The following is a 27,982-nucleotide window of genomic DNA, read 5'->3' on the forward strand; positions in this document are numbered from 1 at the left end:
AAGGTCCCCCATCTGCTCAGGGGCAGGGCTGGGAACCAGAACTCATCTCCCGCCCCTGAGACCAGACAGTGTCTTTCTACTCTGCTCTACTCTGCTTATGCTACAGGATTGTGGTCGAGCTGAGTTCATACCAAAATGCTTGGATCTAGTTATAACTCATTTATATTAGGTTGGTGGGGACTGGGGAAGGGAGCCACCAGTTAGAAGAGCCAGGTTAGTCAATCAGAACACCTGGGTTCCTGTAAATGGCTTCACACACCCCAAGTCCTTCCCTGGCTTTTCATAAAACTGCAGCTCTGAGATAATGGCTCAAAATCACCTGCCTTTATGGAGGACCCTGAGCAAGACTCAGTGGACCTGGAAGTGAACCAGGTGGGAGTGTGGATGTGCAACATGGTCACACAGCCAGATCTGAAGCTCTCCTCTCTCCTCACCCACCCCACAGCTGTGTTGACTTCTGGTAAGTCTCTTAAGCTCGCCAAACCTATTGGCTCATCTGTAATGTAGAATGATGATACTACAGACCTGCTGGGTTGTTTTGAGGGTTACATTAAATAATTGAGATTAAAGCTCTGAGCATCATGACTGTCATATAGTAGGTGCTCAATAAACATTGGTGTTTTTTTGTTACTGACATATGTGTCAAAATGACCTAAATGAAGTGATAAAACAAAAATGGACACGAAAGGCATGGCTAGTGTAAGTGGACAGTTTTGTTGTGTAACCATTCCTCTTGTACTCCCTCTCCCCCTCACTGCCCCTTCTCCAATCCCTCCTGAGCTCCAACCCCCCTGTCAACTGCTTCCAGCAGTGAATGGAAGCATTCCTTCTTTTTCTTGATGATCACTTTCTATTTTTCTATAACAAGCAGAAAAAAAAATCAAACTTTACCAAGATGAGGCCGGAGGGGACCGGTGGAGGTTACATGGCCAAGGCATGTGGAGGTTCCCAGGGAGGTCATGGGAGTCCCAGGCCCTGGCCTCCAATTCTACTTCTTCACACCCTGAATGTCTCCAGAATTTAGTTTCCATTCCCATGCCGTTTCCATTCCCCTTGTAGCTTAATGCCCCTGGCCCTCTTCTGCAGACTTCTCAAGACCCAGCTTCAGTTCCCAGCCAGGGAGTTTTCCACCTCCCTGTAGACCACGCCAATCCCTGTGGTCCCACATGTAATTCTACAGTGTCTGCTTCAAAGGTATAGATGGTTCTCTAGAGAGACGCAAAGCTTCCTTCCAGACAGAGGTTCTAGACTCAAGGTCAGAAAACTCAGGCTGCGTAGGGCAGTGGAAGGAGCACTGTGCTGGCAGTCAAGGGACCCTGGTCTGTGTCTGACCCTGCTCTGATTCTCTGTGTGACACTGAGCACTCCCTCCACCCACCCTGGGGTGGCATCAGCCCTTTGGCCAGAACTTATCCTATGCCTCCCCACTCAGTTCACTTCTGCCCTGGGATTTAGCAGCTCTGGGGCCCAACCCAGCTCTGCTATGACTCCTGACATGACCTCTGGCAAGTTCCTTCACCCTTCAGGACTCAGTTTCGCTGTGTGCTCTGAGTACTGGGTCCAAGACCACAGTCTGGTGCCTTTTACCAGCACTCCTGCCAGCTCCTTGTCACTGCTGCTGCCGTCCCTCTCACTGCCTTTGTCCTTCTGCCAGGGAGACACCATGTCCACATGAGGGTCCTGGGGCTACGCCAGGTTCTCCCACCATATCTGGAGCCCCCACTGCATTCAGAGGACCTCCCCCTTCTCCAGACCCAGCTAGGTTTGGAACATGCACAGGGCACTAAACAGGAAAACAAGTCATTATGGGGAGCTACACTGAGAAGCAATGACAGAGAAGTATGACCTGGGGCAGTGTTTCAAATTCCGACAATAGCTTTTAGAAGCCTATGATCTTAATCTAATTCACCCTAAAATATAAACAGCTGCTATCAGATACTTTCCAGAGAGTGTGATAAAGGTAGAAGGAGGGAGAGGGCCCCAGGCACTGAGGAGCTGAAAGGAGAGGATAGAGGAGAAAGAAGCAACCAGAGAAAATCCATGGGAGTGGACAGGGCAAACTAACTTTTCCTACTTTAGGACATCTCCAAAGCTGCTCTAACCAGAAGGCAATGACACAAGTTAAAGAGATGTTTCCTTGGAAGATACGTGTCCCGACAGAAAGGAGAATGTTATCTGGGAATACCACTTCTTAGACACCGGACTTAGACAAATGACTCTTTGATGGAGCAGGGACTCTTACCCCAACTCTGCTGGGAATCAGCAGCCGAGTTCCTCAGCTCTGGAGAAAGGAACAGTGGCCATAACGTCACCACTGCCCTGTGAAGCCACAGTCCCTTTTCCCAGGCCTCTCAGCCCAACTTGTTAATTTCTATAGGTAGGTTTTAAAACCATCCCTATAGCCATTTAAGGTTGACTGGCTTATTCATGAAGCACCAAAGTCACTTCACAGATGGCCAACAGCACTGTTCCTGGGTCCTCTTATTCCTGAGCAAAGCCAGCTTCTCCTCCTCCCAGGACAACTGCTTACCAGGATCAGCCCAACCTGGGCAGCGCAATCACTCCAGCAAGACATCCACATGGGCTGCTGGCTATGACCAGTGAGCCTCACCTCCTGACTGTTCTGACCCAGTGGGGGTCCAGGAGACTCACCACGTGCTCCACCTCTGCTGCTCCTCATGGAGGTCACTTTTCAGCTTTCCCTTCTCTTTCTGTTGCACCTTCTTGTAATCATCTTTGCCAAACCCTGGAGGGGATGGTGGAGAGAAAACAGGCTCAGGTGAGAGGCCGGCTTGACAACACGACCTGCAGTGACCAGGATCTGCTTCCTCTTTATCCACCTCCCATCCTCCCTCTCCTCTCTCTTATACGTGTATAGGGTTTTTTCAGCTTTCTCAAAGCAATTTCACGTCTATTATATTATTCAATTTAGAGCCTCACCGCCACTTTCCAAGGTGGGCAGGGAAGGGATTAGGAACCCATTTTACAGAAGAAGAAACTGAGGTCCACAGAAGGAGGGAGACACTTCTAAAATGATACAAGAGAATTGGTGCCATTGGACTAGAACCTCAGACTCCCTCCCAGTCCGGCCAAGTAGGGCAGGACTATGAATGAGGGAAACCTCCCAGCTCACACATCAACATTGACTGGTGGCGCTGTAGTTAAGAACATCCCAGGAAAGACCCGGAGCCCCTGCTAAGCACTGCACAGCCTGGGGTCAGCCTTTGGGGCTCCTGTGGGCTATTGGAATGGATGCGTGGCCACCTGATGTAATGAAATGACATGAGCGTAACCAGATGATGCATGTACATATGGCATACATTCGCTAGTGCATCTGAAATTCAGCAATTTACAGATGTAAGTTCCCCAGTGACCATTTATTTCTGCTCATAGCTGACATGGCCTCTGACCCCAGTACTGTTTATCTGTAGTTCCAGACTACCTGATAGACCACATTTTCTGTAGATCCTAATCCAGATTTCTGGAAACTCTGGAGATAGTTTCCTGCTGATAAGGCCCCTTCTCCCACTGCACTCCAAGTCACAGCCCCCTGAAGCACATGCCTAGGATACAGAGAAAAAAATCTCAGGTAAGTAGGAACACAGGAACTCACACTTTAGGACAGAATTCGTCTCAACTGAGATGTATTGCTTCTGTGTACATCAACCCGAGAACAAAGAATAATAGCAGCTGACCTCTTCCTGGGACATTCTAATATAGAGAGCTGGTTCATGAACATTATCTTACCTGAGGAGCACATCAGTCCTACAAGATACACATTGTTAGCCCATTTGATAAATGAAGAAATGGAGGCTCAAAGAGGTTAGAGGAATTTCCCAAGTACTCACAGGGAGTCGGCGGCCGCACAGAGTTCTGCAGAGTCTCCCGACAAAAGACAGAGTTGGGTCAGGCCCAGGGTGGGGTACAGAATCAGGCCCCTTTGAAGCTGCCTATACCTCCTTGTTCTCCGATCCTGTGTCTTCCTCATCAAGGCCTTGGCCTCAAAGAGCCCACAAGTCTGAAGGGCTTCCCTCCATAGGGAAGGCTTCCCATGATGCTCCACAGACAGACCCTCTGCAGGGAGGGTCACTCCAGCCCGGGGAGCACTGGCTCCAGGGACCCGCAGCCCTGATACCTTATTTCAGAGGAGGGATGACAGCCATCTAGAGTCTGCACCTCCATTCCTCATACATCCACCCAGCCCCGAACTCCACAAGCACAGCTCTGCTGGATGAGTGTGTTCCTTCTCAGCCTGGATTGTTTTATTCTTTCCTAAGAACGCCAACACCTCCCCCTGCCACCTTCACCACAAAACTTGCCCAGAGCAGAGAGCACAGGGCATTAAAAATGTGACAGCAGATGGTGAGGACTGGAAGAACAGTTATATAAGGGAAAACTGAGGCCCAAGGAGGTAGGGAGGTGCTCAAAATCTGTTAGGGAGTTGGAGAACTCAGGGAAGAACCCAGGTTCTGCACTTGGCTGTGCATCTGCTCAGCTCCCCGGCATCCCTGGATCATAGGAATCAGTTCGTAGCCCCCTTGACTCTCCCAATCACTCTTTTCCTCCTCCACAGGGAGTCTGCCCTCTGATCTGAAGACCACTCAGCCCGAGTTTGGAAGGAGGCATCCATGCCTAGTGAGAAGGTGACATACGGCCCGGTGCAGTGGCTCATGCCTGTAATCCCAACACTGGGAGGCCAACATGGGTGGATTACTTGAATCCAGGAGTTTAAGACCAGCCTGGATGACATGGTAAAATCTGTCTCTCCCAAAAACACAAAACTTAGCCAGGCTCAGTAGTATATGCCCATAGTCCCAGCTTCTCAGGAGGCTGAGATGTGAGGATGGCTTGAGCCCAGGAGGTTCAGGCTGCAGTTAGCCGAGATGGTGCCAAAGCCCTCCGGCCTGGGCGGCAGAGTGAGACCTCATCTCAAAAAAAAAGGAACAGAAAGGGAGATGAGTTTCTCACAGCTCAGCCAACTCAGAGGTATAGGTGCTCTCTTCTAACTTGCCTTTGACTCACAAACTCTCATGGTGTATAAATATCAGGTCTCACTGCCCATCCAAGGGTAGAGGAATTGAACCTTCTCCGTGTGGCCCTAGTAGGTAGAATTGGGACCAGTGGGTAGAATTTATATAGAGGCAGACTCCAGCTCCATATAAAGTATAACTTTATTATAGTCAGACCTATTCTAAAATGGAATAAGCAGTCTCCCAAAGTAGTGAGCCTCCAACACTAGAGGTAACCAACTGCTGGGGATGTTATAAAACAAAGTTCCTCGAAGTGTAACCCACTTGCATTAGTGTGTCCTGGGCAGATTCCTAAAGAGGCAGATTCCTGGGACCCACCCAAGACCCTAAATCAGACTAAGTGTGGGCCTAAGAACCTACCTTTTTAAGCCCTTAGGTGATTCTCATATAGGATTCTGACTCACCAAGGAATGTTTGAGAATGTCTGCTCTAAAATAATTATTGGATGGAATTTGTTCCCTTCCATCTCTCAAATTCTATGACTCTCTCATTCTGTGAAATATATATCTTCCTTGGGTATTTGCATTGTGCAAAAGACATCATAAAAACAAATTGCTTTTTTAAGCCATAAATTCATCAGGGACGGCTGTTGACAAAGGAGATACTAGGGAGCAGACAAACCACAAAAGCAGCCGTTAATCCTCCCTGTTCCTATACCCGAAGTGGCAGCCCTATCACAGATCCTTGGCTGCCTGCGACTCAATGATCCCATTCAATATCATCTCAACTCCCATGGATCCAAGGCCCAAATTCCTTAGCATGGCAGGAAACAAGGAAGACTACAGAAAAAAAATACCCACTTAACCATTCTGAAGCTAGAGAGCAAACTGCTTTCTCTGCTAGCCTACTAGATGCTTTCTCGGGTGCTCTGGAAGGATTTTATACTCTCTATCCTTCCTGTTTTCAGCCCTGAAGTGGAAAAACTGAATGTACAAATGTCCCATGCATCACACTCACATCATGACAAATGTTCCCAGCCAAAGCCTGGGGCTTAATCTTAAACCCCACCCCAACCTCAGCCCCTTTGATCTCCCTGTCAGCTTCAGGGAGCTTTCGTAAGACATTTCATGCCAACCTTTAGAACACTCATTCCTCAGATCCCGTAATGCAACTTCTGGGAAATAATCACTTATATGTTCAAAGATGTATGTAAAATGGTCTCAACTAGAGCATTATCAAAGTAATAGAGATAACAGAATATTAGCTAACACGTATATGACACTTACTCATTTCATTTCCTAAATGCTATTTATATGTTAACTTATTTAATCCTCACTAATATTCTGAGTTTATAGGCAAAGACATTGAGGCTCCAAGAAGTGAACTACTTGCTCAAGTTCACACATCTAACCTGGATACCCAAACAGTTTGCCTCTAGAGCACATGCTCTTAAGAACTTGGTACATTTCCCTTTAGTAACTGAAAAATAAGAACCAACTGAAAAATAAGAATCAAAAATTAGAAACTAACTGAGTATCCTACAAAAGGATTGGTCAAATAAAGTAGAGCTTCTCTAAAAATGAAATATAAAGCTACTAAAAATAAGGTTAAAAATATTATTGTCTTATTAGACAAATATGCTCATAATGTTTGGTAATGTAAGAAACACATGGAATAAAACTATATTCCATATGAATAAATTTTGGATAAATGTGCATATGAAGGAAAAAATACTCTGGGGAGGTTCTTGGCAGGGAAGTCTTTCTGGAGGAGGCTGGTATTGAGCCAGGGTTTGGAAAGCTGCATTAGGGGCTTGGGCAGAGGAGGCAGTCCCTGACAGATGCTGTGGCCACTCAGAATTACCCACTGTTGAAGTCCAGAATAGGTCCTCAGCTTGAGATGCTTAGCACTGACTGAGAGTCTAGAAATCACCATTCAGTTCTGCCTCTGTTACGAACTGCAGATTGAATGTAGCCAAGACCCATTCCCTCTCCGGGTCTCAGTTTTCCCATTTGTACAAACGCAATAATGATACCTTCCCTGCCTCTTCCTTGAGCCAGGCTGGAGGTGCAAAGCTCAAGTGAAGGCTTGAGCTATGAGATTCCTAAGGTGACCAGTGAGCGAGCAAAATTGACTCTCTCTACCGACCACTTACTGAGTCCTTACTATGGGAAGAGACTGTGCTAAATGTTTTGCAGGAATATTCAGATCTGCCTTCATGAATATGCAACCAGTACAGGCATTCAAGACCACACTTAGAAAGGCCAACATTTGGGGGTTTAATCTGTGTGGTCTCATCTTGAAGTGTTTAATAATTTCATCTTTGAATTCCAACTTGTTAAGGAAAGTCCAATGGGACGATGAAACACGTGCTGGGACATGGAGCCTTGGTTCCCCCGTGGCCCAGTGCACTTAGGTTGGGCCCAGGTACCTATAAGAGCCTGCACTTACCTGGCAACTATCCCCATGTCTGAGGGAGCAAAACATTAAATAGCAAATAAAAACACCATAGCAGGCCAATGACACTGTAGACAAAAGGAAAAAGCTTTTTCTTTTTCTTTTTTTTTTAAGACAAGGTCTCATTCTCTCACCCAGGATGGAGTGCAGTAGTGCTATCATGGCTCACTGCAGCCTGGACTTCCCTGGGCTCAAGGGATCCTTCCACCTCAGCATCCCCACCACGCGACCCAGTAGCTGGGACTATAGGCATGCACCACCACGCCCAGGTAATTTCTGTATTTTTTGTAGACACACGGTTTCACCATGTTGCCCAGGCTGATCTCAAACTCCTGAGCTCAAGCAGTCCACCTATCTTAGCTTCCCAAAGTGCTGGGATTATAGGCATCAGCCACCAGACTCTGCCTCCTTCTTTTTTTGAATTAAAAACTCCATATTTTCGGTTTGCACTGGAGACTACAAATTGATTAGCCAGCCATAATATTCCTGTAATATATGTGTTCAATTTTATTCCATTTTATAAGTGAAGAAGTACAGCTTTGAGAGTATATTGCCCAAGGTAACACAGCTAGCAGTAGCTTACCCAGAATTTGAACCCAGGTCAATTTGATCCCAGAGTTCATGATCTTAACACTGCACTATATATAAGAAGTCTGGCAACTGCGTATGTGAGGAGTCCCTCCAAAGCCCTGTAACCACAATCAAGGTCATCACTATTCACACCAGGGTCAGCTTCTCACCTGGGTGAAGAAGGCAAAGCCCTCACACCAAGAAATATCTTTTCTGTCTGCTAAGAAGTTATTGCCTGGTCCACTAAAAAGAGGGTTTCATCCACTGTGTGAGATTCCACTCTCTGAAGGAAGCTGAGTGGGCCTCATAAAAAAAACCGACAAGGTGCACATTTCAGCACCGTTGCCTACTAGCTGAGTGACTTTTTTCCCTATCTTGACTCCTGGGGACCTCAATTGCCTTGTGTTAAAATAGAAGTGGAAATGCCTATGTGCAAGTTCTTTACAAATCTGGTACAAATCAAAGGTGGCACCATGGCTATTAGACACCATCTGACCTTGCCTGCATCAGCAGGAACTGGCCAGAAGCTGGCTGTTTTCACTGTATTCATTATTAGTCTATGCATGAGTGAATGCACTGAGTACTGAAAATATGAGCGACTGCATCTTCTTTGAGGAGGTAGCAAGAAAGAGACTTGAGAGAAGCCTAGTGATCACAGGAATATCATTTGGCCTCCAAATGCTTTATTTAGGATCCCAGATCCTTTCCTGCCATTCTGTAAATCAAATATGTAAGCAAAACTCACTATTCACAAAGTATGGGAGGTGGGGGAGAAAGGAGGATAGGATCCAACCAGTAGCTCTGACTCTAGGATGAAGGAAATAACCATAATATGGCAGGTTCAAACAGGCTGAGGTGGCTAGAATGAGGCTTACTTCACCCGACAACCACACTCCCCTCTCACACTGCCAACCCAGAAATCCAAATGAGGATTCCTTAACTAGGAAACATGACCACAGGTAGGGGACCGCAAAGGGTGGGAGAAGCAGATTCTGTACCGGTCCCATGTTCCAAGGGCTTTATCATCTTAATCCTCACTCTTGGAAGGAGGTATTATTATTTACATTTTAAAGTGGAGAACACAGCCTCGGAGTGGTCATCATTTACTCAAGAATATCTCTCAAAATTTTAGTCCTCACCACCAAGTCTTATTCTCCATAAAGTACTTCCATATACATTATGTGAAGAGGTGCACAAGATGTCACAAGGCAAACAGAGGTGGATGTTATCATTCTCATTTATGGATTAGGAAACTGAGGCTTAGAAAGAAAAGCTAAAAAACTAAGTCAAGAAGCCCAACTTCTCCTCTCATCCTTCAGGAGGCCCAGAGTCATACAATTAAGACAGAAACAAATTTGCCTGGCAGAATATGAGGAAGTCTTTGGGGTCTCAGAATGTCCTCTGCCATCTTATAGTCATAATCAGTTATAGCTAACATTGATAGGGTGGAGTGCATCGCCTTACCCAACCCTGTGAAGTGGGTACCATCTCGTTTTACAGATTGTCAAACAGGTGCAGAGAGGTTGGATGAGCAGGGCACATAGGCAATAAAAAGTGGAACTGGGACTTGAACTGAGGCTCTCTGGCTCCAGAGCTCACTCTTGCTCTTAAACATATTGTTCTTCTGCTTCCTAAGGGAAAATGAGCAGGAAGAAGCTTACAAGCCAAAGTGGATTCTACGTGATCACTGACAGCTGATGGGGCTGCCTATGCTAGATGGCAATGGTCCCTCACCCAATTCCATTTGAGTGGCCATGCAACCCTGAAGATATAGAAGCAGCAAGAACCACCCAATCTCCTCCTTAAATCCCAAAGAACTACAAAATGCAGGAAAACAGAAAAACTTTGGCAATATTTATTTGTTTTTATTTGTTGGTGTATTTGTTGGTTCTCTATCCTCTTAATTTGGGTCTTGGCATCTCTTTTCCACCTTCCACTTTTGGTGCATCCTGTCCTGGTTTCCTTCCTGTGACTTCTTAACAGGACCAGCTGCCTTTCCAGGTGGGCTCTTGGTGAACTTGACTGAGCAAGCTCACAGATATTTTGTCTTCCCACTTCCTGTATTTTCGGTAATGAAGAGACAGGCATACATTCAACCAATGGGACTCTTTAGAGACCCTAAACTCTACTAGAGAGAGTGGGCTTTTCACATCCAATCAGAATATAATAGGATATCCTCAGTAAGTCACATCTCTTCAAAGGGTGACAACCATTCCATTACCCTGTCTGTGCTGGCTGCCTCTATCCCTCAACCTGCCCAGGTTTGTCTTCTTCCCCGTAGGGCAAGATGGGGAAGTTTTTAAATTATTTCTTTACTGTCTCCTGTTAAGTTCAGGTCGGAATTAGCTAACTGGCTCAACATCACTCTAACCATGAAGAATCCAAACACTTTAACTCAGTCTCTTCTTTCTATGGCTGAGAATTGAGAAGCAGTTAGTGCAGTGGTTATGTACACAGGCAGGACAGGGGTTGAATCCACGCTACCATCCTCGCACCACATTACCTCAGGCTGATGTCTTAACTTCTGCAGGCCACAGTGTCTTCATCTGTAGACAGAGATAAGAACAGTTCCATCTTTGTGGGACTATTGTGAAGATAAATAGGATAATGTATTTAAAACCTTCAGCACAGTGACCTGGCATGTAGTAACTACTCACTTGATATTAGTTGTTTTCATGATTAATAGATAGAAGTATCTCAGTATAAATCCTGTGAAGTAGGGGTGGAGGCAGAATTAGTATCCAACTGTCTTGGGCAGCTTTCATTTAATTTGTAGAGCTTCCTTCATCTGTTTAATGCAGCATATGGCATTAATGATGCTGGAAGCAGAATTTCGTAACCATCTTTTCTACTAAATTGGTGGATTTCAATGAAGAATGATAGAATCCCTCAGGGAAGCTTCTCAAACTCTTGCACTCCTTTCATCCCACTTTGGCTACCAATATAACTGCTTTTTGAGAGGAGCCAGTCTGAGCCACACTTGCCACCATTCCTGCTTCCGGGTGCTCATGACAGGGATACTCACAAGGGCCAGAGGACCCACTAGGTCTTTGTTTCCAGTCCTGGGGAGTGGGCCACATTGCTTGACTTTTTGGCTCCCTGGCACAAAAGACCTCCTCTTCCTTTAAAAATAATTGAAATATTTATTGAGATAACTACAGATTCACGTACAGTTATTAGAAACAGAGAAATCCTGTGTATCTTTTATTCAGTTTTCCCCAACGATAACAGCTTGCAAAACTAAGTATCCTTTCACAACTAGGATATTGACATTGATACAATCCATCTCTTACACTGATTCCTCAGTTTTCTTACATGCATGCACATGCACGCACGTGTACACACATACCATATAAATATAAATAGTACTTATATTTATATGTTGTGTGTGTGTGCATGGCACACACGCATTTCGTTCTATACATTTATCACATGTGTAGGCTCATGTGTCCACTTACCAACCACCACCAGTCAAGATACTCTGCATCACCACAAGGATCCCTCCTGTTGCCCTTTTTTTTTCTTTTTTTTGAGATGGAGTCTCGCTCTGTCGCCCAGGCTGGAGCGCAGTGGCCGGATCTCGGTTCACTGCAAGCTACGCCTCCCGAGTTTACGCCATTCTCCTGCCTCAGCCTCTCGAGTAGCTGGGACTACAGGCGCCCGCCACCTCGCCTGGCTAGTTTTTTGTATATTTTTAGTAAAGACGGGGTTTCACTGTGTTAGCCAGGATGGTCTCGATCTCCTGACCTCGTGATCCACCCGTCTCGGCCTCCCAAAGTGCTGGGATTGCCCTTCTAAAACCACACCTATCCTACCTCCTCCCCTATCCCTAACACCTGGCAATTATTCATCTGTTCTCCATTTCTAAACTTTTGTCATTTTAATGCCATATAAATAGAATTATACTGTAAGTAATCTTTTAGAATTGGATCTTTTCATTCAGCACAATTCCCTTGAGATTCACCCAAGTTTTTGCATGTATTGATGGTTTATTCCTTTCCATTGCTGAGAGCAATCCACGGTACAGATGTACTAAAGTTTGTTTAATTCACCAGCTGAAAGATATCTGTGTTGGTTCCAGCCTGGGGCTCTTACAAATAAAGCATCTTTTACTAAAGTATCTTCTATTTATTACAAATAAAGCGGCTAAGAACATTTGTGTACTTTTCTTTTCTTTCTGATCACGAATTGATACAGACACTACTACCTGACTGAAGACCCTGTTCCTACTGTGGCAAGCATGACTTGTCACCACACTGTCCTTTCTCTGCCAACTCCTAGCGTCTGTAGATACTCTGTCCAGATGCTCCCCTGTGGACATTTATCTCTTAAGTAGGCACCTCCCAGGCCTTTCCCATTAAAGAAATACAACAGAACAAGCATGAGTTAGGGAACCAACCTTGGCTCACACTGCAAGGGCTCTGCCATGTACACTTGTGAAATCTTGTGCAAGTCACTTAACCCCCTGAATCTCTTTCATATTCATCATAAAAAAGTAACTAATAGTTGCTGAGGTTTCTTTACTAACAGTTTATAGTGACAGTGCAATGAAATGGTGAAAAGCAGGAACTCTGGTACCAAGCTGCCTAACTTTAAATCCTGGTTCTACTTGTTGGCTCTGTGACCCCAGGTAAGTTACTTAACCTCTCTGTGCCTCAGTTTTTCCATCTATAAATAGGCATGTCAACAGTACCTGTCTCATCGAGTTGTCGTGAGGACTGAATTAATACATGTAATACATGTTCAGAACAATGCCTGGTATAGTCCTTATGAATTCATGAGCATAAGCTCATCTTGTTATGTGGCAGGCACTTTATGTAAATTATTTGTTCAATCCTATCAATAACTATAACGCAAAGTGTTGCTATGAGATTGATTTTACAGACAACAAAATTGAATTAAGGGAGTAAGTCACTTGCTCATGGTCATAGGCCTGGAAGATGAGGGAGCTGAGATTCCTTTTTGAGCCTGTCTTTGCTCTTAACTTCTACACCCTCCTGGCAGCTCATAAACTGGGAGTGCCATTGCCTGGCATCACAGAACAGTTGTGAGGATTACAAATGTGTCCCACGGTGCTTGGTATTCAAACTGCTCCATACATGCTAGTTTCCTCTTTTAACAACCAGTGGCTCATGTACAGTAGATGATTCTGTAGTTCCATACAAAGCAGAAATTGGCCCCTTAAGACGTAAATCACCAAAACAAAGGTAGCAATTTGAAGGTATTGACAGACGCATCTGCAAACATTTGCAATGCTTACCTGACTCAACAATCACAACCAGATTTGGGACATGTCCACCCAACTCAGCCACAATTCATTACAACAAAGCAACTGTCTCCCTTCTTTTTGTGGCAGGACAAGCCCCAAAATTGTCCAGGAGCATTTTTGGCTTTCCCCAGGAAACACAGCTCTTAAAAGACTCCTTGGCTCTGCAGCTTTGAATCACCGTAGTGCTGACGATCATTTCTCCATTTTGCTGTCCTACTATCCAACTGACCGCCAACTGCTGCCTCTCACTTCCTTGTCAGTGACCATCTCTCAATGTCTTTCATCTTGCCTTTCCACCAATCTCTGTTGCCACTGTCTCCACTGTCTTATTGCTGAATTAGTCACTGCCTCCTGATTGCTGTATTCATCCCTTTGTGGTTGCTACATGTTGCAGGACAGGCAAGCCCCAAAATTGGGGCTTAGCCCAGGAGGATTTTTTGCTTCACCCAGGAAAGAACTCAAGGGTGAGCCAGTGGTGTTCGACAGTGATCGTTTATTGAATGGTACTGCTCCTTGCAGGGCAGGGTTCATGGGCAGTGTGCTCAGAGTTGGTACTTGTGGGCTGCTGGCTAGCTGTATTTATATCCATTTTTAATTACATGCAAATTAAGGGGCAGATTATTCAGAAATTTCTAGAAAGGGGGTGGTAATAACTGAGTTGTTACCATGGCATTTGTAAATTGTCACGGCGTTGGTGGGAGCGTCTTATGCCAATAAGCAATGAGGGCAACTAGGGATCACCTTTGTCACCATCTGCTGGTTTCTGCTGGTTTTTTAAACTTTACCCTATCTGGATCAGTTCCTGTCCAGAATAGGACAGCAGGGTGGTGACCAGAAAACAAGTCCTGCTGGTTTCTTACCTCACTTTCTCAGAGGGCTTTGTAGCTACTAAGCTGAGATTGCTCAGCCATTGGCACGAGTGTGAGCTCCTCTGGGACGGGAATCACGTATTCTGCATTTTGTTCTCCCAGACCTTAACCCAGTTGTCTGGGAAGGAGTAACCTCTCAATATAGGTGCAGAACCCCAGTAAGATTCTGGTATAACATAGAGAACCCCAGGCCAGGGATCAGAAGACCTGGACTCAGGTCCAACCGAGCCTCCTACCAACGGTGTGACTTTGGGAGAGTCACTTCCTCCTACGAGGCATCCACATCCCTAGCTGTGAAATGAGAAGTTTCAACCATACACACTCTGGAGTCCCTTCCAGCTTTATATTCTCTGCTGGTAGCAAAACAGTAGGCCACTCTTTGTTTTTTGCTTTTATCTTTAGTTCCTTTTCCCCTGCCTCCTCCTTCATTTTCTTCCTTTATTTTTTCCTTTTCTTTTAGTCAGTCAACAAACATTTCCTACTACATTCCAGACCCTGTGTCAGAAGCTGGGAACTCAATGGTAAGCAAGATAAATGCAGGAAAAAAAGTACTTAAGTGTTTGTTGATTTACTGAATACTATAACTGCATACTATTCAATTCTTATTTTGAACGTTTGCTTCAACATACAAGCTAATTGTGTAGATTCTATTGCTCTTAATGACATGCCTGTGAGAAGTAAAGGAAGATCCAATTATATTAAATACTTAAGAGAAGCTACAATTCTGGCATAAGCAGCTACAGAAATTATGTAGACACTTCAGGTTTAAACAGGTTTGGCTGAAATTGCCAAGGTCACTGCAACAGTTACCCCAGTGAGGATGGCTGGTAGCAACTCTGTAGCAAACTACCTCCATTCAAACTTACAAATGCGCTTTAAAAAATTAAACATAGGCCGGGCACGGTGGCTCACGCCTGTAATCCCAACACTTTGGGAGGCTGAGATGGGCAGATCACAAGGTCAGGAGATCCAGACCATCCTGGCTAACACGCTGAAACCCCGTCTCTACTAAAAACACAAAAAATTAGTGGTGTGGTGGCGGGCGCCTGTAGTCCCAGCTACTCGGGAGCTGAGGCAGTCTGGCGTAACCCAGAAGGAGGAGCTTGTAGTGAGCTGAGATCGCGCCACCGCACTCCAGCCTGGGTGACAGAGGGAGACTCCGTCTCAAAAAAAAAAAATTAAACATATTGGTACATTCACAGTCAAGTTGGGAAAACAACTTCTTTTGTAATACAGCTTTTTATATAGTTTGATGTTTTGGAGTGAAATTCCCCCTCCCTTCAAGAGTATGATGCTTTATCAGATTCCATATGTAAGAACTTGGCGTGAGCCCCTCTCCCCTTGGCACTGTTACATTAATCCTTATCAGACTCCCCATATGCAAATTACCAAGTTACCGACCTCAACTACTGGACTTCAAAAATACATATACACTCAAGAGTTTAATAGACAACAGGAGAGATTAGGCAGAGCTACGCTCTTGTCAGACGCTTCTCCAAATACAGAGAGCTCAGACTATGTGCTCTGTCATCCTGTGACAGGATGACACCCTGTAGCCTTCGTGCTAATATCTGAAGACCGGCCCTAGAGGGACCTCACCTGTCGCATGTGTCTCCACTGTGGTGGTCAAGCCAGCTTCCCCCTAAAACCACTTGTAGAAAGGTGTATCTCAAACATTAGCTAGACTTACTCTTCACAGAGGTCTGCTCCTATCCTAACTGAGCAACTGGACTTTTGATAATTTTGGAACTCACTTACTATATGGTTAACGTACCTCTTCTATAGAGTATATTCCCTGTGAGGTTTGTTCTCATTATTCTCCCCCTCTTTAAGCATTGTGAAGCTACAACGTTCACTTTCTATGGAAATAACCTAGGTGATTTGTGAAATCATACTTTGATCACCTATTTCCACTATATAGAACAGCTTTATAACTAGCTTGGGAGCACAGAATGGCTAATGTATACAGAAAGAGACAAATGTGGGACAATACAAGTAGAAATAGATGATGGCTTCACTCAATTTGCAGTTTCTGTATCTGTTCTTATAAGGGTAGGCCAGTCAGATACCTACATTCTGGAAAGTTCAACATTGACTTGTGAGGGTGAAATGATAACTGAAAGAAATCAGGCACATTCCTCAGTCCTGGACCCAGCAAATACATTCAGCTTGACACCATATATCTCTCAATTTCCTGAGCCCAGTACAAACACGGCCCAGTGCAAATACAGACACCATATATCTCTCAATTTCCTGGGCCCAGTGCAAACACGGCCCAGTGCAAATACAGACACCATGTATCTCTCAATTTCCTGGGCCCAGTGCAAACACGGCCCAGTGCAAATACATTTCTCCATATACCTCAGCTTGGGAAATCCTGGGAAATCCCCGATAAGGGCGCTGCCGTTTGTAGTTTTACTGAAAGCACAGGAACAATAGATAACTGTTAAATGTATAACTTAATATGTTAACCAATTGTAATGCTGTAACCTAAAGAATTCCCTTGTTCCCTGTTCCTCTGTAACCTTACAAGTCCTATTTTCATCGGGCTATAAAAAGTGAGCGCGCGCATTGTTCGAGGCCCTCTTGTATGTTGTGGAACGGAGGGACCAAGTTCGAACTTGCATTAAAGATCCTTGCCGCTTGGCTTTGACTCTGGACTCTGGTGGTCTTCTTTGGGGAATAAACGGTCTGGGCATAACATAACTATAATCTATCTTCCTTTGCTTTTAGCTCAAAGGACAAATGAATTGAGAGAATATTCAGTTTTTTTTTTTTAATTGTCTTTAGGACTTGATTGGGGAAATGATAATTAAACATGAAGGGCCTTTGGGATTTGGCTGGACGATACAGTAACAGGGAAGGATGGGCTTCAAGTTAAGCAGGGAGGACCAAATGAACTAGTGTTTGAGGAACATCAAGGATATAGTCAGAAAGTCAGACCAGTGGGCAAGTTTTCAAAATTCTCTTCATACAGTTGCCAGAGGCCTTTATGACATGTTAACTAAGAGGCTTATTATTTTTAGAACTTACTCATTTCTCAAATGCTTTTTAAGTCTTTTATGAAAAGAGACATCATGTTGTGTTGTTAAGAGATAATAAAAGGGCCAGGCGCAGTGGTTCATGCCTGTAATCCCAGCACTTTGGGAGGCCGAGGCAGGTGGATCACCTGAGGTTGGGAGTTCGAGATCAGCCTGAGCAACATGGAGAAACCCCATCTCTACTAAAAATACAAAATTAGCTAGGTGTGGTGGTACATGCCTGTAATCCCAGGTAGTTGGGAGGCTGAGGCAGGACAATCACTTGAACCCAGGAGGCAGAGGTTGCGGTGAGCCAAGATCACGCCACTGCACTCCAGCCTGGGCAACAATAGCAAAACTCTGTCACACACACATGCATACACGAAGGGATAATAAAACATCTTAGTCTCTGACATTTGTGAAATATCACACTTGTTGAGTGCCCACTGTGGGTATAATTTTATTCTGGGTTTTTCTAAACTGAAGAATTCAGGTTTAAAATTCAGAACACCTCTAGAAATACAGAAAAATGTCTATTTCTCAAATGGAGACATCAATAGCAACTACCTATAAAATAGCCCTCCCTCAAAAAAGACTTTCATTAAAAACAAGTACAAAAGAGAGCATCTTTTTTCAGCAGTAGGAACCCACGAGATCTTGTTCTTTGGTTATAGGATTGAAAAAAAATCACATTTGTACACCTAGCACTGATTTCAGATTCGATGTAATGCCATCTATAAAAATTATAATTTCACATTTCAGAGGCCTGCCAACCTGGAGATCTATGCTTAAAAAAAAAACTATCAAAACAAGTAAGGAAAATATAGCTTGTCTTTAACACATTTCTAAGGTATTATGTAAAGGAAAATAGTTTCATAGAGGTTTCTACTTCTTTTAGATCAAATTAATAGTCTCTCTCAATCACAGCCTTTAAAAATCTCAATAGCAGGAAAAGACGTATTTACCCTAGCAAAACTTGAACATTTCACTTATTAAAGTTTTAAGTGAATTGGAAAGGCATATATTAGTAATTAGTGGTAAATCTTAGACACCAAAAATTTAAAAGGAAAATAATACCAAAAGTGTAGCTGTTACCAAAAAACTACAACACTGTAACTACCCCAAATAAAATAATGAAGCACATACTATCCAAAAACCATCACCATAATCCAGCAGGTTCCAAAGTGATCCCTGAATTTACCTATTCATCTGTCATGTTTATCTTTCTCTATATCTACTGGATCAAGGAACCGTAATTCTTTTTCAGTATATTTTATGTGAAAAGTAGACAATTGTTACTCAGAATTGGGCCTTTCATCATTTCACTAGTGGTCCCTAACTCCATTAAAATACACACACACACACACACACATATATATATATATGGGGGGGTGGGGAAGCTAATGGGGAAGATGAGAAAAAAAGACTTAGTGAGTCATATTTACCTTATGTGAGACCTAATCTAAAATTTGCCAAATTCAGTGCTGAAATCTGAACAGGTGTATAAAAAGAGTTGTTACTCTCTCCTTCATATTTATACCCCATTTCTTGAAAGAAAAACCTTAAATATGTTTCTAGGTTAAGGATTTAAAGTTGCCACACTGCCATTGTATAAGAGGCTGAACAGACAGCAGGCAAAGTGACCAGTTTCTAAACTTTGACCTCAAGGGATACAGGTTCAGACACATCAGCCAAGCTTGAGGCAACACTTCAAAACTGGAGACACCAGCCTTTGTAACCAGAAGGCAACTGTTTTCCTGAAACTTCAGAAATATTCCAGCTGGGAAGGGTGAAATTTGTCTTTAAAAAGGAATATTCAAAAACTCTCTGATCATATTAAGACAGAATATAGGCAGAGTAACACTGTAGTGCTGTTGGTATACGTTTTTAAACCAAATTTATTTATCTTCCTTGCTTACTGACTCCTGCCCCAAAGAAAGATATTACATGGAAACAGTCTTTATACTAATCTATGTTATGGCTTTGCGTTCCTATTTTTTTTGGTCTGAGTAAGATATTAGGGCTCGTGTTTACAAAAGTAAATGAAAGGATCAAATAACATGATTAATACATTTTAATACAAAGGTTTTAGAAGATGAGGGGTAAAGCTAACAAATTACCTTAATCATTAAAAACCACAAAGTTGGAGAATTTTTTTAAAAAGAGTGGATACCGAAACAGCTTTTAGGAAGATGACAGCTTAATAGTCTAAGTTGTTGAAGAGAGCAAAAGAAGACTTAAGATCTGGAGGATAAAAGTTATATTCAAAAACATGCTAAAGAATACATCAAAACAAACAAAGAATGAGGAAAAAATAAATTGTGTCTTAGAAGTTAAATCCTGTCATAAATGAACATAATTTCTAAAGGACTATGGCCCACTTCAACACCCAAACAAAAAAAACCTCATTCCTAAAACAGCTTCAACATTCCTTTGGAGTTTGCTGTAAAGAATTTATCCTGCATATAGGGTAGACATGACACACATCTTGAAGAGACTCAGAATATCAGCAAACATAAAACTGCTTCTCCAAATGGCATTTACTGGCCTTGAATCCAGTAGAGTAGGGTTCAGCTATGACATGAAATGTGTCATCCTGGGGACAGGGGAGCAATGTGAAGAAAAAGGGCACTTTGCTATAGTTAATTCATGTGGCTGTATAGTCTACAAGTTTCTCCTCAATGCCAAATATCTACTAAGAATTTAAAAATGCAGATGAAACTTTCTATTTCCAAGAATTCATGTGATAAAGGGTAAGCATCACAGAGTTTACATATGCTCAGTTTTTTTACAGCCATAGATTTTATTCCAGAAAGGAGAAAATACATGGCATTAATAAACCACACATGCCATGAAGTTTAGAACACTAAATTATTTTTCTCTGGCTTATCAACCAGTTGTATCCATGGGTTGCAAATTATATCCATGACAAAATTGATAACATTTTGCAACATGTCAAAGAAAGACCAACATTTTTGCCTGAGTATCCCACTAACCGTTATCTAGAGTTACTGTTCTTGGACTTTCTACAGAAGTTTCTTTTCAAATAATTTATGAATTACAACAACTGGAAAGAATACTGTGAGGACCTGAATACTTCAATCAAACACTGAAGGCAACAATCTTTCTCTTTAAACCATCTCTCCTGCCTGAATTTTTATATACTAAAATAACCACACTCCTTCATTTCTGTAGGAGTAGCCAGATAAGGTGGCATTCCTTGGCCATCACAAGTCCCAGGTCAAAACGTCTCTGGTTCTTCAATCTTCTAACAAAGGCTTCTGGCCCTGCAGCTCATGCCTATGTGATTCAATCTTGTTCTCAATGAGAGAGATCTCTAGCACAGGTAAGAGTAGCTGAAAGGCGTCCTGGATGTAGGAGGCACTGTTTGATGCCTGCCAGGATTGAAAAAACAAAAAAAGAGAAAACATTAGTTATTTAAAAGAGAAGATATACTGTAAGACAACAAGGGGAACAGATTATTTTTGTAATCTAACTGAATTCATAGCCTGGCAAATAAGAGCAGTGACTTGGCCATTTTGGTAAACTCTATTATAGGGAAAAGGATCCAGCTTTTAAGATGATATGAACACCAAAAGAGAATGTCAGCATTTTTGTCCAACTTGCCCATCAGAAATGGTAGCTGTTCTTTGGTAACCTGCTCAGACTTGGCATTCAAAGCTTATTTATTCCTTTATTGAGTGGGATAGATTCTGTCACAATATTGTGGTCAATTACTGAAAGAGGCTTTCAGAAGGCTATAAATCCTACACCTATAGAATTTCTAGCCCATTATGATAGCTCTTCTTCCATGGACTCAATGCAATCAGTGAGCACAATAACTGCTCACACACATAAACAAAGAATAGTGCTTTCAAAGATGACAGTGTAGATATATTTCTACCTTGAACAACATTTTTCAGAAGTGTTAGAGAATCATTACCCTCAGTTTGCTGAGGGTAATTCATTTATACTGAAAAGCCCTCACCTTTCAAAAGAATATCAACAGAGACTTCATTACATTAAGACAAAATGTATAATTTCAAAGACAAGAGTGTTTCATATCTGTATGCAAAAAAAAATCAACTAAAAATAATAGGGAGCCCATATCAAGTGAGATTACCTTTTTAAAATTTATCAATGGCAAGTATTCCTAACTAAAATTCAGTGTGACATTTAATACTCAATTTCCCACACACAAGAGACCTCAGATATCATCTAGTTAAATCTCTTATGTTGCGCATGAAAATAACGAAGTTTGTCAGAGTCACACAACAAATCAAGGAAGAACCAGAGCAACACTGGGCTCCTGGTTTACAAAGTCCTTTCTACTGCACCACTCTGCCATTTACTAAATCACAAACTTATTTTAAAACTTACTTAAGTGATCAAAATAGCTTCCCTGACAACTCAATTAAAACTGTGTAATTAAAGAATTAAAATCACTTCCTTGATGGTAATGTCAAAAGAATTTAAAACTAGAGAAGTAAGAGTTTGGTAGTTAAAACATTTTTTCAATTAACATCTAAAACTTAACTATCAAATATATATTTTTCCCTCCAGACTTACATAAACATGTTTTTAAAAAATCATCAAAAAGTCTATATTGTTTGCACAGTTAATTTCAAGGTAGACTTCTTAAAACATGGAATCCAGAAAACATCACATAAGGAGGTAATATAATCAGTCACAAGATCCTCTTCTCCATTGACTTAAACCATCTACTTTCTCAAATCTAATGGAATGATGAGGATAATGTATGTAAATACTACCTTTCTGACAAAACAAAGCATGATTTCCTAGCAAGGAAATGACAAAATGTTTTGCTTCATAACAAACCGCTGCATAAACTTTAGTCCTTTAGGAAGCAGCGCTTACCTGTTTGTAATTTTCAGCCCTTCATGTTTACCAGCTGGTATTCAGAAGGTGTTTCATTACTGTGAACTGTCTATTAAGCTGTCAAGGATTAGTACTAAGTAATAATAATCTACTGCTTCTTCCATTGTACTTTACCCTGCAGCTTCAACTGTATGCTTTGTAATTAATAAGGAAGGAATACATATCAAATATACACTATTTTGGTCATGTCTACATAAATATGATTAAATTACCAATATGGTGAAAAAAATAAAAAAGCCAAAAACAAAAGGCTTCAGAAGAGTTAATTAATTAGTATACAATACCTTTGGAGTCAGAGACTTAAAAAACAATTACTACTAACCTCTAGAAATACTGCAGTGATTAATGGGTTAAGGACATCTGCCATTTCTTTGACCTGGAATAAAGAATACATTTTTATGTGAGCAGAGTAGGTTAAATAACAGTAAGTGGAGTACAATCACACTTTAACACACACATACATAAATATTTTATAAAAGTCTGGACTGACAGCAAAATGTCATCTTCAGAAAGTGAAATTGTGTTTTAAACTTCCTTCTTAATATCTTTCTGTGCTATCCATATTGAGAGTGTATTGCTTTATACCTTTTTATTGACTTTAAAAAGTATCATTTGACCACAAAATCTTAGAACCATTTTAAAACAAAATATGCAGATATGGAACATGTGCTCAAAAAACTCAAGGGTCTTTAACACAGGCTGTTTAGAAAAGTCTTATAAATAAATAATGTAATTTAATACTTGTATGTGTCAGCATCTTATAGTTGATACGCTAGCTTAAAGTATCTTTATGGAACACACAGAAGGATTTGGCCTTATACGATTAACTTCAGGAAACAAATACTACAGGGAAAAGTGAAGCTATACCAAAAGATTATCCTTTACAGGAATAATCTAAACTCAAATTTTAAAAAATTAACTTAGGCCATGGTCTTAATTAAAACAAATGTAATGTTCATGACTAGGGCTTTTAAATAAACAAATAAATAAATAAAATTTAAGAACCCACAGTAATTTTGCTGCTACACTGACACTGATATACTTACTATAAAGTGATTTTCATTTGCTTGTTTAAAATGCCCTTGATTTTATCCTAACTCATTATTACTGGTTTCTCAATCATCGTTCATAACTCACACATCTTCATAAATTTTTACAATTCCAATTTTGAAAATCCCCAAAAGACTTTAGCTTTAACTACATCTTTCCCACTGACTGGCAACTGCATACTGTGAGCACTGCCATAGTCTAAGTACAGAGTTGCTCTTTAAAACCACAGTCAAAATCTGAAGTTTGAATTTTATCAAGGTCTGTATTTCCATTACAGGTCTCAGAAGATAGCATAAAAAACACTGAAAACTTCATAAATAGAAATGAACAAAAATTAATTAGAATTAGACACAGACAAGTTGATTCTAAAATTCATATGGAAATGCACAAGGCCCTAAGCAGTCAAAAAATCTTGAAAATAAAAACAAAGTTGGATGACTTACACTTCTTGATTCCAAACCTACTACAAAACTACAATAATCAAGACAGTATGATACTGGCATTAGGATAAACATACAGATTAATGGACTGAAAATCAGAATCCAGAAATAAACCCATATATCTATGCCTAACTGATTTTCAACAAAGGAGCCAAGACAATTTAATGGAGGAAAGAACAGTCTTTTCAACACATAGTACTGGAACAAATGGATATCCATATGCAAAAGCATGAAGTAGGGCCCCCTACCTTACACCATACACAAAAATTAACTGAAAATGGATCACAGACATAAATATAAGGGCTACAACAAAACTTTTAGAAGAAAACAGAGGAGTAAAACTTCACTGCAAAGGACACCATCAAAAAAGTGAAATGATAACTCATGAACTTGGAGAAATACATTCCCATCAAAAATCTGATAAGAAACGTGTATTGGGAAAACATTTAAAAAAAAAAAACTCCTACAAGTAATAATAAAAACACAAACAACCCAAGTTTTAAAACAAGCAAAGTGCTGAAATAGATATTTCTCCAGAGAAGTCAAACAGCCAATCAGCACATTAAAAGATGTTCAACATTGGCCAGGCACGGTGACTCATGCCTGTAATCCCAGCACTTTGGGAGGCCAAGGTGGGTGGATCACCTGAGGTCGGGAGTTCGAGACCAGCTTGGCCAACATGGTGAAACCCCGTCTCTACCAAAAATACGAAAGTTGGCTGGGCATGGTGATGGGTGCCTGTAATCCCACACACTCGGGAGTCAGAGTCAGGAAAATCACTTGGACCAGGAGGTGGAGGTTGCAGTGAGCTGAGATCGTGCCATTGCACTCAAGCCTGGGCGACAAGAGCGAAACTCCACCTCAAAAAAAAAAAAAAAAAAAGATGTTCAACATCTTTAGCCATTAGAGAAATGTAAATCAAAACCACAATGAGATACCATTTCATACCCACTAGGATGGCTAAAATAAAAACAAACAACAATAAGTATTAGCAAGGATATGGAGAAACTAGAACCCTTACACATTGCTAGTGAGAATGTAAAATTGTGCAGCCACTTTGGCAAACAGTTTGGTAATTCCTTAACGACTATATCGCCCATATGACCCAGCAATTCCACTCCTAGCTATCTACCCTAGAGAAATGAAAATATATTCACATAAAAACATACATGCATGTTCACAGCAACATTATTCATTATAGCCAAAAAGCAGAAATAATCCAAATGTCTATCAACTGATGAACAAATTAAATGTGATATATATCCATAAGACAGATTATTATTTGGTAATAAAAAGGAAGCATTAATACATGCTACAACGTGGATAAGCCTCAAAAACACTATGCTAAATGAGTGAAACCAAACACAAAATACCACATATTGTTTAATCCCATTTGTGTGAAAGATGCAAAGCAACCAAATCTATAGAAAGAGAAAGTAGATTCATGGTGCTTAGGGCTGGGAAAACATGGAGTGAAAGGGAATGGGGATTGTACAAGTTTTGGGGAAGACTGATGAAAGTGTTTTAAAATTAGACTATGGAAATGGCTGCACAACTCTGTAAATATACTAAAAACTTAAAACTATTGAATTGTACACTTAAAGTGAGCAAATTTCATGATATTTAAACTGCTAAAGAAACCAGACAAACATTATTGCAATAAGAGGCATGAATTCTTACCCCAGCAGTTGTAAGGCAGGTGGTGAACTCTTTAGACAAAGAGGACAACTCTTTACACAACACAATTGTCATCCTAGGAAAGAAAGGAAAAGTCAGAAATGTTCTTTTCTCTTTTTTTATTTTTTTAATAAGCTGTATTTAACAACTGTCAGAACAGAACAAATCACTCCTGGTACTAAATGTGAAAGAATAAAGCTTTTCAAGGGAGTAAATACAGTAGCCCCCCTTATCAGTGGTTTCACTTTCTGCAGTTTCAGTTACTCATGGTCAACAATGACTTGAAAATAATAATTTAAAAAATTCCAGAAATAAGTAATTCATAAATTTTTTATAGCACATCGTTTTGAGCAGTGTGATGAAATCTCTCATTGTCTGCTCCATCCCACCCAGGACATGAATCATCCCTTTGTCCAGCATACCCACAGAACCCATTCATGAGTCAGCTATTAATAGTAGCCATCTCAGTTATCAGACTGAGCGCTGTGTTGTCACAGTGCTTATGTTCAAGTAATCCTTATTTTACTTAATAATGGCCCCTGCTATGGTTTTGATATGTCCCCTCCAAAACTCATGTTGAAATTTTATTCCCGACATGGCAGTATTAGGAGGTGGGACCGGATGGGAGCTATTTGGATGATGGGGGCACTGCCCTCATGAACATATTAATGAAATTATCACAGTAGTCAGTGAGTTCTCACTCTGGTGGGAATAAATTAGGTCCCAGAGAGCATGTAGTTATAAAGTAAGTCCAGTCTCTCATGCAGGTCTCTTTGCACATACCCACTCATCTTCCTGCTTCTTTACCATGTTGTGGAGCAGTACACGGCCCTCACCAGAAGTCAAGCAGATGCCAGTGCTATGCTCTTGGACTTTCCAGCCACCAGAATCATGAGCCAAATAAGGCTCTTTTCTTTGTAAATTACCCAGCCTCAGATATTCTGTTACAGTAACACTAAATGGGCTAAGGCAGCCCCAAAGCCCAAGATTGTGATGCTGGCAATTTAGACATGCCAAAGAGAAGCCATAAAGTGCTTCCTTGAAGTGAAAAGGTAAGAGATCCTCACTTTGTAAGAAAAAATAAAATTATATGTTGAGGCAGCTAAATCTACAATAAGAATGAATCTCCTACCCATAAAACTGTGAGAAGGAGAAAGAAATCATGCTACTTTTGCTGTTGCACCACTAACTGCAAAAGTTCTAGTCACAGTGGGTGATATGTACTGAGTAAGATGAAAAAAGCAAACTACTCATCTGACAGGGGACTAATATCCAGAATATACAAGGAACTCAACAGTAAAAGTAAAAAACACTCATTAAAAAATGGGCAAAGGACATGAATAGACATTTCTCAAAAGAAGACATACAAATGACCAACAGATACATGAAAAAATGCTCAATATCACTGATGCATCAATAATCAAGAAAATGCAAATCAAGACCACAGTGAGCTATCATATCACCCCAGTTAGAATGGCTATCATTATTAAAAAGACAAAAAAATGGCTGGGCATGGTGGCTCATGCCTATACTCCCAGCACTTTGGGAAGTCAAGGCAGGTGGACCACTTGAGGTCAGGAGTTTGAGACAAGCCTGGCCAACATGGTGAAACCCCATCTCTACTAAAATACAAAAATTTGCTGGGCATGGTGGTGCACACCTGTAATCACAGCTACTCAGGAGGCTAAGGCAGGAGAATCACTTGAACATGGGAGGCAGAGGTTGCAGTGAACCAAGATTGCGCCACTGCACTCCAGCCTGAGTGACACAGCAAGACTCCATCTCAAAAAATAAGACAAAAAAATAATAGATGCTGGCAACAATTCCAAGAAAAAGAATTCCTATACATTGTTAGAACCTAAATTAGTACAACCACTATGAAAAAGAGTATGAAGATTTCTCAAAAAATAAAATGGAACTACCAAACTACTGGGTATTTAGCCAAAGGAAAATAAATAAATATATATATCAAAGGGATACCTGCACTTGCATTCCAGCACTATTCCAGCACTATTCACAAAAGCAAAGATGTGGAATTAACCTAAGTTAGCTGACAAATGGATAAAGAAAATGTGGTGCGTGTGTGTGTATATATATATGTGTGTGTATATATACATACACACACACACATACATAATGGAATACTATTCAGCTATTAAAGAAAATGTCATTTGCAGCAACACGGATAGAACTACAGGTCATGAGGTTAAGTGAAATAAGCCAAGCACAGAAAGGCAAACACCTCATGTTCTCCCTCATATGTGGGAGCTAGAAAAACATGATCTTACGAAAACAGAGAATAGAACAACTGTGACACCAGAAATGGGGAAAGGTGGGTAGGTGAGTGGGTGGAGATGAAGAGAAGTTGGTTAATGAGTACAAACATACAGTTAGATAGAAAAACTAAATTCTAATGTTTGATAGCAAAATAGGGTGACTATATTTAGCAATAATATTTTGTATATTTCAAAGTAATGTAGAGCACTTGAAATGATACCAACATATAGACATGATAAACACTCAAGGTGATGAATACCCCAAATACTCTGACTTGATCATTATACATTCTATGCATGTAACACACGGACCCATATATAAAAATATATAATATATAAATTATATAATCACATATATATATGTGTGATTTGTTTTAAGGAACTGGCTCATGCAATTGTGGGGTCTTGGCAAGTGCAAAATCTAATGGGGGAGGCCTATAGACTGGAGACTCAGGAAAGAGTTGCAGTTTGAGTCCAAAGACTGTC

At 41.3% G+C, this 27,982-nt stretch overlaps 1 protein-coding gene across 5 annotated transcripts in view; it reads right to left on the reverse strand.

Annotated features, from left to right (window-relative positions):
* Window positions 1–19,210: 19,210 nt before the first annotated feature.
* Window positions 19,211–27,982, reverse strand: part of FAM114A2 (family with sequence similarity 114, member A2) — a 51,624-nt gene continuing 42,852 nt past the window's right edge. For all 5 annotated transcript variants that reach the window (XM_011931642.1, XM_011931644.1, XM_011931643.1 and 2 more), the window contains 3 exons: window positions 25,224–25,296; window positions 22,376–22,429; window positions 19,211–20,549 (listed from right to left, as the gene is read on the reverse strand). In XM_011931642.1, the coding sequence (XP_011787032.1) occupies window positions 20,415–20,549; window positions 22,376–22,429; window positions 25,224–25,296 (262 nt within the window). In that variant the 3' untranslated portion in view covers window positions 19,211–20,414. The remainder of the gene's footprint in view (window positions 20,550–22,375; window positions 22,430–25,223; window positions 25,297–27,982) is intronic.

This window comes from Colobus angolensis, unplaced genomic scaffold (assembly GCF_000951035.1).
Source record: "Colobus angolensis palliatus isolate OR3802 unplaced genomic scaffold, Cang.pa_1.0 Scaffold90, whole genome shotgun sequence".
In the NCBI taxonomy this organism is placed as follows: Eukaryota; Metazoa; Chordata; class Mammalia; order Primates; family Cercopithecidae; genus Colobus; species Colobus angolensis.